Here is a 13,529-nt window from a genome sequence, read left to right as displayed (position 1 = left end):
TGAGAAGAATAATCTAAGTATATGAGTGTGTGAAACTTACTCTTAGAAACTTGAATTTCGGTCTTTGCCCCACCAACCCTACAAGAGCTTGTCATTGTGAAGTGATCATCACATTAACCTTGTGCGGTGGTACTATTTGTTAAAGTAAAAAAGAAATGTGGGAGGAAAGAGTTGATGAGAATGAGACATAAAACATGTGTTCATCAAAAACCAAAAGAAAATTTGATTACTTGCCAAGTTATTAGATTTGGAAGAGAAATTTTGTAATTAGAGTAGGGAGTTGATTTTTGTGAATTTCTGGAATTGTACGTAAAACATTTTTTTTCTATTCTTCTAAATATTCTTACAGGATTTTGGAATACCTTTTTAGTAATTTTTATATATAAATGGACATATAATATATTTTTTGAATTTTTATGTTCTATTATTATTCCAATTTCCAACCATAAGGAGAAATTTTTTTTTAACTATTATTTAGTGGCAAAAATAATAATAGAATGTACAAAAAGAAGAGTGCACACAATGTAATAATGGATTAATCATATGATGACCACATACCGCCTTGCAGTCAAAAAAAAAAAAAAAAATCATATGATGACCACATGGTTTCTCAAACATTAGAGGTTTCAAGCAGTGAAATAGACCCAACATTAGAGATGATAACATGGCAAACCAATGAACAGATCCGAAGCATGGCTCACATTTTAAATCTATACTAAAAAATAAGACAAGACTTACTTAACATTGGACTGTTGGCCCAACGTGCAATCATGAGTAGCTTTGTTTTCTGATTCATAGAGCCCACATCAAATCCTTCTCCTCCTCCTTTATTATTATTATTATTATTATTATCATCAATCTAGACTATCTAAATCTATAAGAGTATTCCTCTATTTTGACTGGACTTTTATGTGGTTCAAATACCCCTAAATCTTACATTTAATAAAAACAAAACTTGTGAACAACTCGATAAAAATATATAACTCCAACTCCATGAGAAATTATTCAATCTTCATGGTGGACCACGTAACTTGTCCACCATTCGACTAAAAGATTCCTACTTGTTTAAAATTACTAAGTCAATAGACAGTTTCAATTTTTTTTTTCTAACTCAACAATATTAAACAGGTATGAGTCTTTTAATGGAATGATAGACAAGTGACGTAGTCCACTATGAGAACCTTATAATTTCTCCAACTTTACATATAATGTTTACAAAATAGGACACTCTCTTACTAATTCATATCTTCAAAGCAAACTTATCAAAAAAAAAAAAAAAACTTCCAAGTCCACTTTGATATTTTTTTTTATTTATAAAAAGATTATCTTCTTTGGACTGAACTTTTATGTAGTTCAAAAATACTCTTAGACCCTACATAGGGACAAAACTTGAGAAAAACTAGGTAAAAATATATCTTTAACTCCATATAAAATGCTTAAAAAATAGAACACTCTCCTACTAATTAATATCTTCAAAACAAACTTATCAAAAAAAAAAAAAAATCTCAATCAACTTTGATATTTCCTTCAAGATCACGTTCTAACTTTTTATTTTTATTTTTATTTTTATATATTTTATCAAGACTCACCAGTTTCTTTTATTTAATTTTTGTTTTTGTTTTTTGTTTAATTTTCAGTTTCCTTAATTTCTAATCTCAAAAAAGAAAAAAGAAAAAGAAAAAGAAAAAAAGAAAGAGCCTTGTACCAAAAGAAAGTTGTAATAGTATTATGGTGCCCCTTACTATATTTGGTTTGTGAGTTTAGTCAGAGCAAACTAAAATCTGACATGCTAACTCAAATTCAAATAGCCATAAAAAAATTCATTTCAAAATTTTGTCTTTGGACTCCACCAGGATTTGAGATGCTTTTGAGTATAGAAACTATCATTTGCCTTATATTGCATAAATTAAAAGCAGCCTTTATACGTTGAGGATAAAGGACGATTACAAGCACACGCTTGGTGACACGGACAGTATTGTAGATGTAGAAGCTTTTTTTTTTTTTGGCTGAAGATATAGAAGCCTTTGTGACCTAGGACTGTCATCCCAGTGAATAGGCAGATCAAAGCACATTGGTAAAGAAGTTGATAAAAATATTCCAAAGCATGTAAATCTAGGCTAGAGGGACACTTCTACAAACTACTAAAAATTTGGCAAAATAATCGCAGAAGTTTTACCCAAAAAAATATACCCAAAACCGTTATAGAGTATCAGAACATCACACATTTAAAAAGCGTATAATGTCAATAGACACGCTTCTAACAGAAGACGGAAATTCAGCTTAAAAACATGTTATCAATTGCTTCTAAGACCGATGCCAAATGCCAACTGGGTTTGAAAACATCTTATCAAACCAACACTCCTCCATGCGATTTACAGCCTATCATACCAATGGCCCCGAATGTTTCCGTCCATGTCCAAGTTCATGTAATTATTCTCACAAAAATCCCATACGTAATAAGATATCAATGATTTCAGATCTCCATCTTCATGCAGCCTCATTATCTCGTGATAATCTGCTGTCGGCATAGACCCACAGTAAAGCAGAGGAAATGGTGGCCAGGTGGTAGGTATCTCCGTCATAGATCTCCGTATCGACCTACTAATCACATTACGGAATTGAAATTTTACACCATTCTCTTGTAGGGCTTTAACAACTCTGTTACTGTAAGCAGTCCTGGGACGTTGCGGTTTACCATTCATATAGAGAGTAACATGTAAGTTGGATGGCCCAATCACTTCCTGCAACACCATTCTCCCACACATCTGCATTGCCGACCAAGAAACTCCACCAATAAGTCTCCTCCCTATATATAGCTGAGGGTAACTAGAGCAGTCTGAAAGAAAGTTGAGCCCCTCAAAAACTTCTGTATTAGAAAGAATATCAAAAGTCCCAAACTTCACCTCATCTGGCTTTCCCTTCATAAACAGCATAACTCGATTTGAACTAATTAGGCTTTTGATCCAAGAAATTAAGATAGACCTTCGACTTGAGTTCATCGGGCTTTTAATCCAAGTGTTTAAGATAGAGATGCCACCCTTTCCACTTCCAAGTTCACTCACTCTTGCCTCATTAGAAGCATAAGTGTCAATCCCGTGATCCTTCAAAGCTTGTTGTAATTCACCTTTCTCATGCAGTCTACTTACAAGTCTATAGCCACCAAAAAGTTGTCCTTTGCAATACAGCCGAGGATACCAGTTATCCACTGCAATCATCTCTTCACGAACCATTTGGATTTGATGATCACCAACATCATCAAATCCACTATTAAAGATACCGGCCTGCGTGTATATAAATACGAAATCAACAAAGGTCGGCCATGCAGAAAATTTCTTCAATCCTTCGCAAACCTCTTTGTCAGCTTCAATATCAAAGCTTCCAAATATTACATCTTCATCCCTCAGAATATCAACGATCCATTTGCTATTCTCAGACTTAGGCTCTCCGGGGGTTCCTTCCATGAATAGCATGATCGGGTGAGAGTTGATCAACTGCTGCAATCGCTCCTTCAACGCATCAGCATCTTCTTCAATCAATTCAAGAGCAGGAGCAGCATGTTCTCCAGGGTTAAGAGACCCTGCCACTTTACCATCCTGACATAGAAAGTATATTTTTCATTACTACCAAAGATTTACCAAAGAACATTATTTTAGGGGGAAAAAAGATGGTTCAAGTATTTAGATGCAGTGATTTCTATATACATATATGATTACAAAAATAATGGGGCTGTAACAAAAGTAGAATATCAAATCATAAATTTCCAAATCACATCCAAGTTTGAGTATCTAAAACAAATTGAAATCAGGTCCCTTCCAAAATTTAGCTCAATGGCATTATTTGGTCTCCTTTCAGAGTAGAATAAGTAGGAATCTCCCTCTCCCACTGAATCATTAAAAAAAAAACCTCCCAAAATAACCACTAGCAAACTTCGATAATTATTGAAGGGGCAAAAACAAAAAGAAAACTGCCCATAAAACAGAACCCAACAATATGACAAATGATCCTTAACATACATAAAGTACTTGCCAGTAGAGCTTAGCATAACGAAATATCAACCAGCCTAAACGATTAAAAGGCAGTATTAACAACTAAAGGACCCTGGTCCAATTGATTTTTGGGGGAGTAAGAGAAAAGGAAAGTTAGGGGTGGGGGGGACTTTATCACCCAAACTTGGCCATTAACAGTAATGCAGGGCACAAATGACATTTCTACCAAGGACAAGACCCATTGGGTGGTGCATGCATAACTTAACAATGTAATTAATTAAGTATTTAAATTCAAAAACATTCAAATTTCATAATCTGTTTAAGCATTCCCTAAGAGTTTCAGCCATACATAAAGGGACCGATTAGTAGTACCAAATGTTCAGTTGTAATTTGAACTAGAATGACTGAACTTCAAAGGGTAAATTCAAATTCAAATGCACATGCATATGCAAACACACTCACGCACACCAGCCATAGTGCTTTTGTGAAATTTGCTAAAACATGTTATTTCAAGGAAAATCAGATGATATATGAGATTTTCACCTCAGTTCAGCCAAAAATGAAGATTGACACCACATAATTAAATCATAAGTTCATAACCATTTCAATAAGGACCACCACACTGCAATTATCAAAAAGAAAGGAAAAAAAGAAGTGTACAAAATGATCATTTGAGCCACTTCAATGCTCAATACATACTTGGAGTTGCCATAAGCCATATAATGCACTTTGGAGAATGTGACAATTATTTGTTAACTCATTCTCCCAAATCACTCTATACAAGCAACATAAAGCATAATTTGGTGATTTGAAAATACCATAGTGATATCACTATTTTGAAAGAGAAAATGTTCCTGTAAAAAGCATAGGTACGAAGGTAAGATTTGAAAAATGCCAAACCAATTACACTAAAGTTGATTACATATTTAGAAAATAGGAGAAAGAAGCTTGCTTGGCTAGGAGCAGAAAGGGCAGAGTTGATTTCTGAATTCTTTTGTGTGTGTGTTTATAGTCTAAGGATAGCATTCCTATTGATCAACGTCAGTTTTATGGCATAACTATTCATGAAATGAAATGAAATGAAAGGGAAGTGAATAATTAATTAATCTGCAAATCAAGGTACACATACAAGAAATTTTTTAATGGTAAGCTATACAAGCCACCCATCTCAGGACATCAATTAAGTTGGGCCAGCACTGGGTTAAAGAACTTTTTATAGCCTTCGTACTATAGTTCTGCTTTGAGGCATATGCCCTAAATTCTAGGTAGGTAGGTGGGGCAATTCAGAAATCAACTTCATCACTCACCAGTAATTTTATTTTAATAATGAACATAATAAACTCCTAAAAGAATATGCAGATTTCATAAACTTAATTAACACATGGAGTGTTTATGAGTCCTATTCCCAACATCTATGGTGTTTTTGAAGAAACAACTCTTGATCAAACCTCCAGACTGGATAGTTTTAGAGGATGGTCCAGATAATGTTTTAAGGACTGCGAAAATTTTTCCGATGAATACCAAACAGCATGATACATTCTTATGAACAATATCAGTTACTTGGACATGTTAATGTTAAGAGACACCCCCATCAAATTACAACTCTTATACATTAAAAATGTATAATTCATTAGATAAATGAATAAGGTTCTGAAGCAAAAGAGATGAGATGGCATATGTCAATATATAGATACATAAATATCTAATGTTAATGGAGTCAATACACATTCTCCTTCCAAGTTTTCCTCTTTTTTGGTAAAGGAAACAAAAATTACAAGATATCCAAATACAACTTGAAAAAATCAGTCCTCATGTCCTCAATAGTTATCCTGCCATTTATCCAAGGACATGGAAATCCCAAGTCCAACAATTATCAACTTGTCACGTTACTCACAAATTATCGTCAAGTTGCATTAAGATTTAGGACGTCACTACTTCATTGTATCACCACATCTCACCTTCTAAGAGCATTCCCGGATTTTTATGCATTTTATATGTTACCGACACTGTAGGTTTGTAGCATCAAATCCACAAAGTTTCCGTTTGGAAACAACTTATTCAACTTTTTGCTAAAAGTGTGCTAAAATATACTTATACTTTGAAAAACTTAGAAAAAGTGAGGTTTTAGAAAACTGTACATAAAAGCTAAAAAACAAAAAGTTGACTTATAATCTGTTCCCAAACACACAAAAAAGGAGCCTCACATCTAGATCTGGTGATGCAAAATCCAATGTTGCCACAAGAACATCTAAAAATAGACGTCCATTGTAGCAATGTGTATATCTTAAACACTATTATTTAATGTTACCACAATAACACCTTTTTCTAACAACCCAATTTCAAAAATATAATAATAATAATAATAATAATAATAATAATAAGTTATTCCAAAGTCCAAATAGACATAATATTAGTGCCAAGTTCAGGTCATATGGTCCACTGTTACCTCTCTCCCTCAAATAATGTGGTTCTAAAAATTACATTGCTAGTGTCTACTTCAAATCCATGTAAAAACCCATAAAACTACTGGCATAATCATATACTCACCATTAATTCTGCTCTCCTTTTTTATTAATGTTAACAACCTAAAAATCTTATTGCAAATTAAAACTCCACAATTATGTAGAGATAAATATTTTTAGTTATTTATCAACAAAAGAAAGAAAAAAAAAAGGGTTATTAGGACAGATTTTGCCACCCCTAGAACATTGTTCACAGCTCATTTCTCCTGGAAATTCCCACTACAATTTCCATTTCTTTTTTGATAATTAAATTCACACTACCATTTCTTCTTTCTCAGGCTTCCTATAAACAACATTATCATATCCATCATATCACTTTACTCACATCTATTAAAACCTAGGGAGACTTAAGTCTTAAGCTGGGATGCATAGAAGTCAACAGAATTTTTTCTCAAAGTTTAATCAATTAAAAGTCAACCTGACACTAGGAAGGTTTATCTTTATACAACCAGCTAAAATATTGCTAACCATCTCACCTTGAAGTTGAAGGCATAGATCTCTACAATCACTATTCCGTCTAGTGAAGACCATGCATTTCACTTGTTCCACATAAAGGTAGTATGGTAAATGTGAATTTTCTATTCAACACTGCAACCAATCACAGCTCTCTCATGTGTGTCTATGCACAACCTGTAAGAACCCCTTCCCCCCCTCTCCTTAATGGCTAGTTTGGATAAAAGGGGAGTAAAGTACAGTTGGTCGGAAATTGGCCAGATATAATGGAAGGAAATATAATAGCTATTATATATATATTTAAGACAAGGTGAAAATGTGCCCATGGACAGCCAAGTCCAAACACCTAGATAAAATGGAAGGAAATATAATGGCTAATGTTTATATTAACAACTAATACGTATAGTAAGCTTAGGTTAAACACAAATGCAGTGCATATGCAGCTCAAACTATGGTGGCATAGATAAAACAAACAATCAAATAACCCCAGGATGTGCCTAATCATAACTAGCCAGGGGGGCCATTATAACTTCTACAAGCTCAAACAAGAATATAACAATTTAGAGTAAATGTGATGCTATTCCCTAATTTATCCATATCAATCTAATGCCGGTGGTATGAATTCTATTATAGAATATGACCAAAGAGGCACCTCTAAAAAGGAGCTGGAATGCTTGCTGGGGAATTCATTTTGACCTATCTTAAAGATTTAATATCTACTTGCTAAAAACCATGTTCCATGCAGACTAAGAAGGCTGCTATTGCTTGCTAATCAATCACTACTAAATCCGCCTGGACAGAGTAGCATAAATTTCTAGAAATCAACAAGCACACTGGAGGAGAATTTCCCTCAACTTGGCAATAATTAAATGACAAGCATCATACATTGGAAATCAAGTATCATGAAAGATGACAAGAGTTCATATTAATGCATGGGCAGGAAACCAATTATACACTGCAAAATCACATAATTTGCAAAAAGGAAGAAAACCAACTCACATATGAAATTGTAATTTAGGCCAATTAAATGTATAACATCTATAATTCAGAAACAGCAGGAATAATATTAGTGTGTGCTAACATAGTCTTAACAAAACTATTTCCCCAATATGTTAGCATCTACCGGTAAAACAAATTGGAGATAAATGACTAACTTTTGATTCGGAAATTGCTCCTATTAGAACAACACATTATACTCACAGATGACCACCAAATAATCAAGATGCAACAAAACAGTACCAGTATCCAAACAAGAACTCTCCCAAACAGAAACAGTAGTTGCAAAATAGTAGTACCAAAGACAGCCCGATAAGCTAGCAGTTGAAATGCAAACAAAAATATTAATCCACATATAATAATTTGTATATCCTATAATTTATTCAACAATCAAAGAACAGCATAATTATCTCCATAATATATAAAGCCAAAAAGCGAGTTGGAAATACCGTACCTCAAAGTAAACAAAGTAAGGAATAGAAGAGATCGAATAAGCATGGCAAATCTCAGGTTGCTCTTCAGCATTAACCTACAATACATTTACGAAAAATTCAAATGAGAAAAAAGAAACAAATGTATGAACAAGTGGAAATTGATATCATATGACAATCCTCTGTGAAATAAGAAAACAAATTAAGATGTTCATAGGATGAAAACCAAACAACACAATTAATTACAGAACATTAATGATTGAAGCAATGAGTTATGAGTTAACTTGTTAAGCAAGTTATTAAGCAAGATTTCATGACCTTTTTTCCAAGAACCAAGAATTAAGTATCATAAAAATTTAGAGCATGTGAAGGAAATAAAACGAACCAAGAGGAAGTATCCATGGGGAAATTTGGTGTAGAAGTCACAAAATTCTTTTTCCATTTTCTTGGATAGCAAGCATAATGGCTTCCAAAACGCCTTCTATCTCCGCCTTTGATTTCACTTTTTTCATTGATCCATCCATTTGTCCCAATTTCAAGAACAGAACCCTAGATCTAGAGAAAGACTAGTACCTAAACAAAGTTGCTTCCTAAAAACAAAACGAAATGAAATGATAGAGAGAATAACACGCAAATTTGAGTTAAGTATCAGTGAGCACTTTTATTACAAAGTTTTTTTTTTTTTTTTGATGAAAAGATGATAATATTAAAACTAAGCACCAATACAAGGTTCAGGACATATCCTATTAAAATATATCCCATTGAGATCATCCTTAAAAACATCTAAAATGTCCATAGGCGGACTATCAAAAATAAGAAAATCAGTAGATATCCTAAAGCTCATCCTAGCTAAACCATCAGCACATTGATTTGCTTGTCGGAAGCAATGATTAATGCGGACTTGATGGAAGCAGGTAAGCAGCTGCCTGCAATCATCCAGAATAGGTGATATAATGTTGTTATCATAATCTGCATTCCGTAACACATCAACAATAGCCTTGGCATCCATCTCAACTACAAGACAATGAACATTCAAATTGCAGCACAGTTTTAGGCCTTCAAGCAGCCCCCATAACTCAGCTGCAAAGCTATTGGTGACTCCAATCCGCTTACTAAACCCAACTACCCATTGCCCATCCTCATTCCTCACCACTCCCCCACAACCAGCCAGGCCGTGAAGCTCACTGCATGCCCCATCAATGTTCAATTTCTTCCAACCTTGCACAGGCCGCTCCCACCTAATTCTCCTCAAAACTCTACGGCCTTGCATTCTTGGAGCAGCCACACAATGAATATACTCCATAGCTTGATACACAATATCCAAAGCCAACTTTTGATTCCGACCCTTCCTATTGAAAACGATATCATTTCTACTCTTCCAAATATTCCAAAGAGCAAATGGAAACATAAGTTTCCAAGGAATACCTGTTACATGCAGCTTATCATTAAATCTAACATTAAGAGACAACCAATCCAACAAATTAGCATGCCAGAAATCATAACTAGAGGCTGTGACCCCTAGCTGGTTCCAAATATGTTTTAGGTGAGAGCAATCTCTTAAAGCATGCAAAATAGTTTCAGCACCATTACAGCAAACAGGGCACACTTCATCTTGAACCACTCCTCTTCTTCCTAAGCAAACCTTGACATCAATACTATTATGAGCACACAACCAAAGGAACATTCTAACCTTTGGAAGCACATCTGTCTTCCAAATCTAGCTAGCCGTGAAAGCAATCTCATTGGAAGACTCCATAGTAAAACCATATGCGCTTTTGACATCAAAGGACCCATTGGATGAGGTACGCGCATTCTTGTCACACCGCAGCTAGTTGCGGATGTGCTTAGGGTTCCTAGGATAGAGTTTCTTGACTATCCTTCTTGTGAGCGTTTGAGGATTGTGTCCAAAGATGAGCTCATTTCTGTTTTTTGTCAGCACCCAGTTGATTGGGGTGAGCATCAGTACACATCATGTAGACCTTTTGCTAAAGGTCCTAGATTCCTAAACATGATGATGACTTTTGTACTCCATCCACTCTCTCACTACAACTCCATCACAGAGCCTCGTGCTCGATTTTTGTTATCTTTTCTTGAGCATCTTACTATAGATTTTCTTTCTCATTTTATCCTTTCTATCATAGATGTTCATCTAGATTCGGCGTCCCGTGATAAGCTCATCTTTCCTTCCACTATCACGAGGATCTTACGCCATTTTTCTACCCCTTTTCCTGTGTTCGACCACTTCACACACATTTGTGCCATAGATGCCGCTACCGTAAAACATAGTGAGGCTCAGTTTAGGTCGCGACAGATGGATTCCACTCCTCCCTTCCGTTCAGCTCCATCCAGATTAACTCCATCTACATCTGCTCCTTCTTCCTCTATGGGCAATGTATCTCATAGAGACATCATAGCGCAGCTGCAGCGCATGTATGCTCGCCTTGATACACTCTCCTCTGAGTTGTATTAGGTGAATGTTTGTGTTGATCGTATTGCACAACAGCAGGCGACCATGGGTAGTTTTGCTCTTGAGGCTACTCTTTCACCACCTTCTTCAGCGGCTTTAGACTCTGAGGATGATGATGATGGTGATGATGATGACGCTTCAGATGGTGATGATGATGACGCTTCAGATGGTGATGGAGATGCTAGCTCTACTGATGAGATGTCTACATGACACTTTACCCTTTGTCACTCGTGACAAAAAGGGGGAGTAGTTTTGGGTTATGAGAGTAGTCATCTTAGGGGGAGAGTTAGTATAGGACATTTTTGATAGGAGGAGTGTTGATATTTTGAGGGATGTAGTGAGGTTTTGATGTATCTTTTTCTTTTCTATTCTTTATAGATACATTGATATTGTATATGAGGTCTTATGACCAGTTTTACATACATTGTACTTATTCTCTCTATATGTGGATGTATGTTTCTTTCACCTCTCTCTTCATGTGTTGTTTCTTCTTTATCTTTATACACATATTCATTATACTTGTATGCAATCTATTATTTCTGTTTCACACAAGATGTCTTGATGAGTTTTGTTTAAAGTGTTTCAGAAATACAGGTTGTCAAAGTCTACTTGCCATAAACTCTCTTCTTGCAAAGTTTTTCAAAAGTTTGTGTTAGAATAGATTTTATTGTATTTAACAAGTGAATATGAGTTGAGTAATTTATAACTTCTCTCATATGCTCATTTGTCTGTTGTGGTTTTGTCATGGATTGCCAAAGGGGGAGATTGTTAGGACATATGTGTTTTCACTTGTTAAGAACATATGTCATTTATTTATGTAAATTGGCTAATCTTTTGACAAAACGCACTCTACTTGTAATTGGGTAGTTCTAGATGTTTTTAATACTTCAAGAAACAAGGTTTCAAGATCAAATGTTGAAGTCATCAAGTCTGTCCAAGAAAAACAAGTTGAAGTGTAAATTCATTAAAGCTCGACACCTACTCGATAGCTCCTCGACACCTGCTATTTGTCGAGAATTACAAAATCAGATTTTCTGATCTGATTTCCTTGGGATCCGTGAATATGCTTTTGGGTCTTCTTTTCTTCTAACCCTAAACATATAAAATGATTGTTTTAAGAGCCGTCAAATTGTACACAAGTTGCAAAAGCATTAAGCAATCTTTGTTCAAGCAAATTGTGATCAAAGACGAAGTTCTTGACCTAGTTCATCTTCTCTGAAGAAGTTGCTGTGTATTTTGCACCAAAGGGTTTTGTGACCAAGCATCTTCCTGATCTTCATCGTGTAGGATGAACTAAAGCACTTTCCAGCCAACCTCTTCTTCTAAGTTGGTGTTTGAAGTCGCGTACTGAGATCCGCGCATTGGTTAGTCATGTACTTGGGAGCCGTGCATCAAAATGGGGAACTGTCACTATAGCTCAAGTCCAATTGGATATTGGGGTAAGGGTTCAACTGTAGGTTGGTAAGGTACTTGTGATTCTTTTACTTGTAACTGCTTGATTTGATAATAATAGAATTTCGGAAGTGGTGACCTGAAAATCACCTGGTGGGGTTTTTGCCGCAAGGTTTTTCCCCATTCGTAAACAAATCACCGTGTATTTTAATTTCCGCTGCATATTTAGTTTTTGGTGATTTGTTTGTGCTTCCACGTGTTTGCATAATTAATTGATTAATTAACAACTTGGCTAATTAATTAATTGGTTTAAATCACAATGAGTCATTCAGTTTGTGGCCTATCAGTCAAGGTTTTTGCTTGGTGAGCTTGCAGTAATATTCTGTCTACTAAAATGAACCTTTTTGTTTAGAAAGTGACACAAGACAATGTATGTGAGGAATGTGGAGTGGCTATGGAGTCTTCGGGTCATCTGTTTTGGCATTGTACCAGAGCTCAGGAAGTGTGGAAAGCGTCAAACCTTGGGTTAAAGGCTAATTTGGGGGAGATACATGAATTCATAGACCTGGTTTGGTATGCTCGGAATGTCAAGCAGATGGATGTTCAAGCGCTAGCTCAACTATTCATGATTGCATGGGCAATTTGGTCTAACAGGAATGAAATTCAGACAGGTGGCTCACGGAAGTCAGCTTCGTTGATTGCTAGGTGGACTTCAGACTATTTGGAAGAGTTTCAGGTTGCTAATCATAGGGTTCAAATTAACTCAACAGATTCGGAGTTTGGTTGGTCACTTCCTCATTCTTCAAGTTTTAAATTAAATGTGGATGGTGCTATTTTTGAAAATTTGTGTTTAGTGGGAATTGGAGTAGTTGTACATGATCATTTGGGGTTGGTCCGAGTGGCTTTAAGTATGAAGATCCGTGCATTATTGGGGCCTCTTGAAATTGAAGCTAAGGTGATGGAGGAAGGCCTAAGGTTTGCATGGGACAGGGGCTTGAGAGTAGCAAATTTTGAAGGTGACTCTTTGATGGCTTACCAATCGTTGACTAATTCAGCCATCCCACCTGCAAGCATTTCTAATATTATTTTAAAAGCATTGCTACAAGCGTCATGGTTTAATGAGTGTAACTTTTCTTTTACCCGGAGGATTGGTAACAAAGTTGCCCATGGGTTAGCCCAATATGCTTGGCATTTGTTTGATTCTAGTATTTGGCTAGAGAAAACTCCAAATTTCATTGAGAACTTAGTGTCTCAAGATGTATTGTTTTTATCCTCTTCTTAA

General features: G+C 35.5%; 2 protein-coding genes across 2 annotated transcripts; one reads left to right on the top strand and one right to left on the bottom strand.

Moving 5' to 3' along the window:
• Window positions 1–2,170: 2,170 nt before the first annotated feature.
• Window positions 2,171–8,965, bottom strand: LOC112007628 (monothiol glutaredoxin-S17). The gene is made up of 3 exons (XM_024040001.2): window positions 8,774–8,965; window positions 8,412–8,486; window positions 2,171–3,593 (listed from the first exon to the last, which is right to left on the bottom strand). Exons 1-3 carry the CDS (start codon window positions 8,828–8,830, stop codon window positions 2,373–2,375), a joined length of 1,353 nt encoding a protein of 450 aa, XP_023895769.2. The 5' UTR covers window positions 8,831–8,965; the 3' UTR covers window positions 2,171–2,372.
• A 3,736-nt stretch (window positions 8,966–12,701) lies between these two features.
• LOC136066941 (uncharacterized) lies at window positions 12,702–13,529 on the top strand. The gene has a single exon (XM_065772022.1). It carries the CDS (start codon window positions 12,702–12,704, stop codon window positions 13,527–13,529), a length of 828 nt encoding a protein of 275 aa, XP_065628094.1.

The sequence above is a fragment of the Quercus suber genome, unplaced genomic scaffold (assembly GCF_002906115.3).
Source record: "Quercus suber isolate HL8 unplaced genomic scaffold, Cork oak 2.0 scaffold_52, whole genome shotgun sequence".
Lineage (NCBI taxonomy): Eukaryota > Viridiplantae > Streptophyta > Magnoliopsida > Fagales > Fagaceae > Quercus > Quercus suber.
The sequence above is the reverse complement of the archived record's forward strand: the minus strand, read 5'-3'. Positions and strand labels throughout refer to the sequence as shown.

What these genes read in the sequence shown, in the direction of transcription:
- LOC112007628 (XM_024040001.2), bottom strand. Translation starts at nt 8,830, where the DNA reads ATGGAAAAAGAATTTTGTGACTTCTACACCAAATTTCCCCATGGATAC. An exon ending in CCCATGGATACTTCCTCTTG is followed by an intron (nt 8,487 to 8,773) that starts GTTCGTTTTATT and finishes AATGTATTGTAG; the next exon opens with GTTAATGCTGAAGAGCAACC. An exon ending in CTTACTTTGTTTACTTTGAG is followed by an intron (nt 3,594 to 8,411) that starts GTACGGTATTTC and finishes TTTCTATGTCAG; the next exon opens with GATGGTAAAGTGGCAGGGTC.
- LOC136066941 (XM_065772022.1), top strand. Translation starts at nt 12,702, where the DNA reads ATGGAGTCTTCGGGTCATCTGTTTTGGCATTGTACCAGAGCTCAGGAA.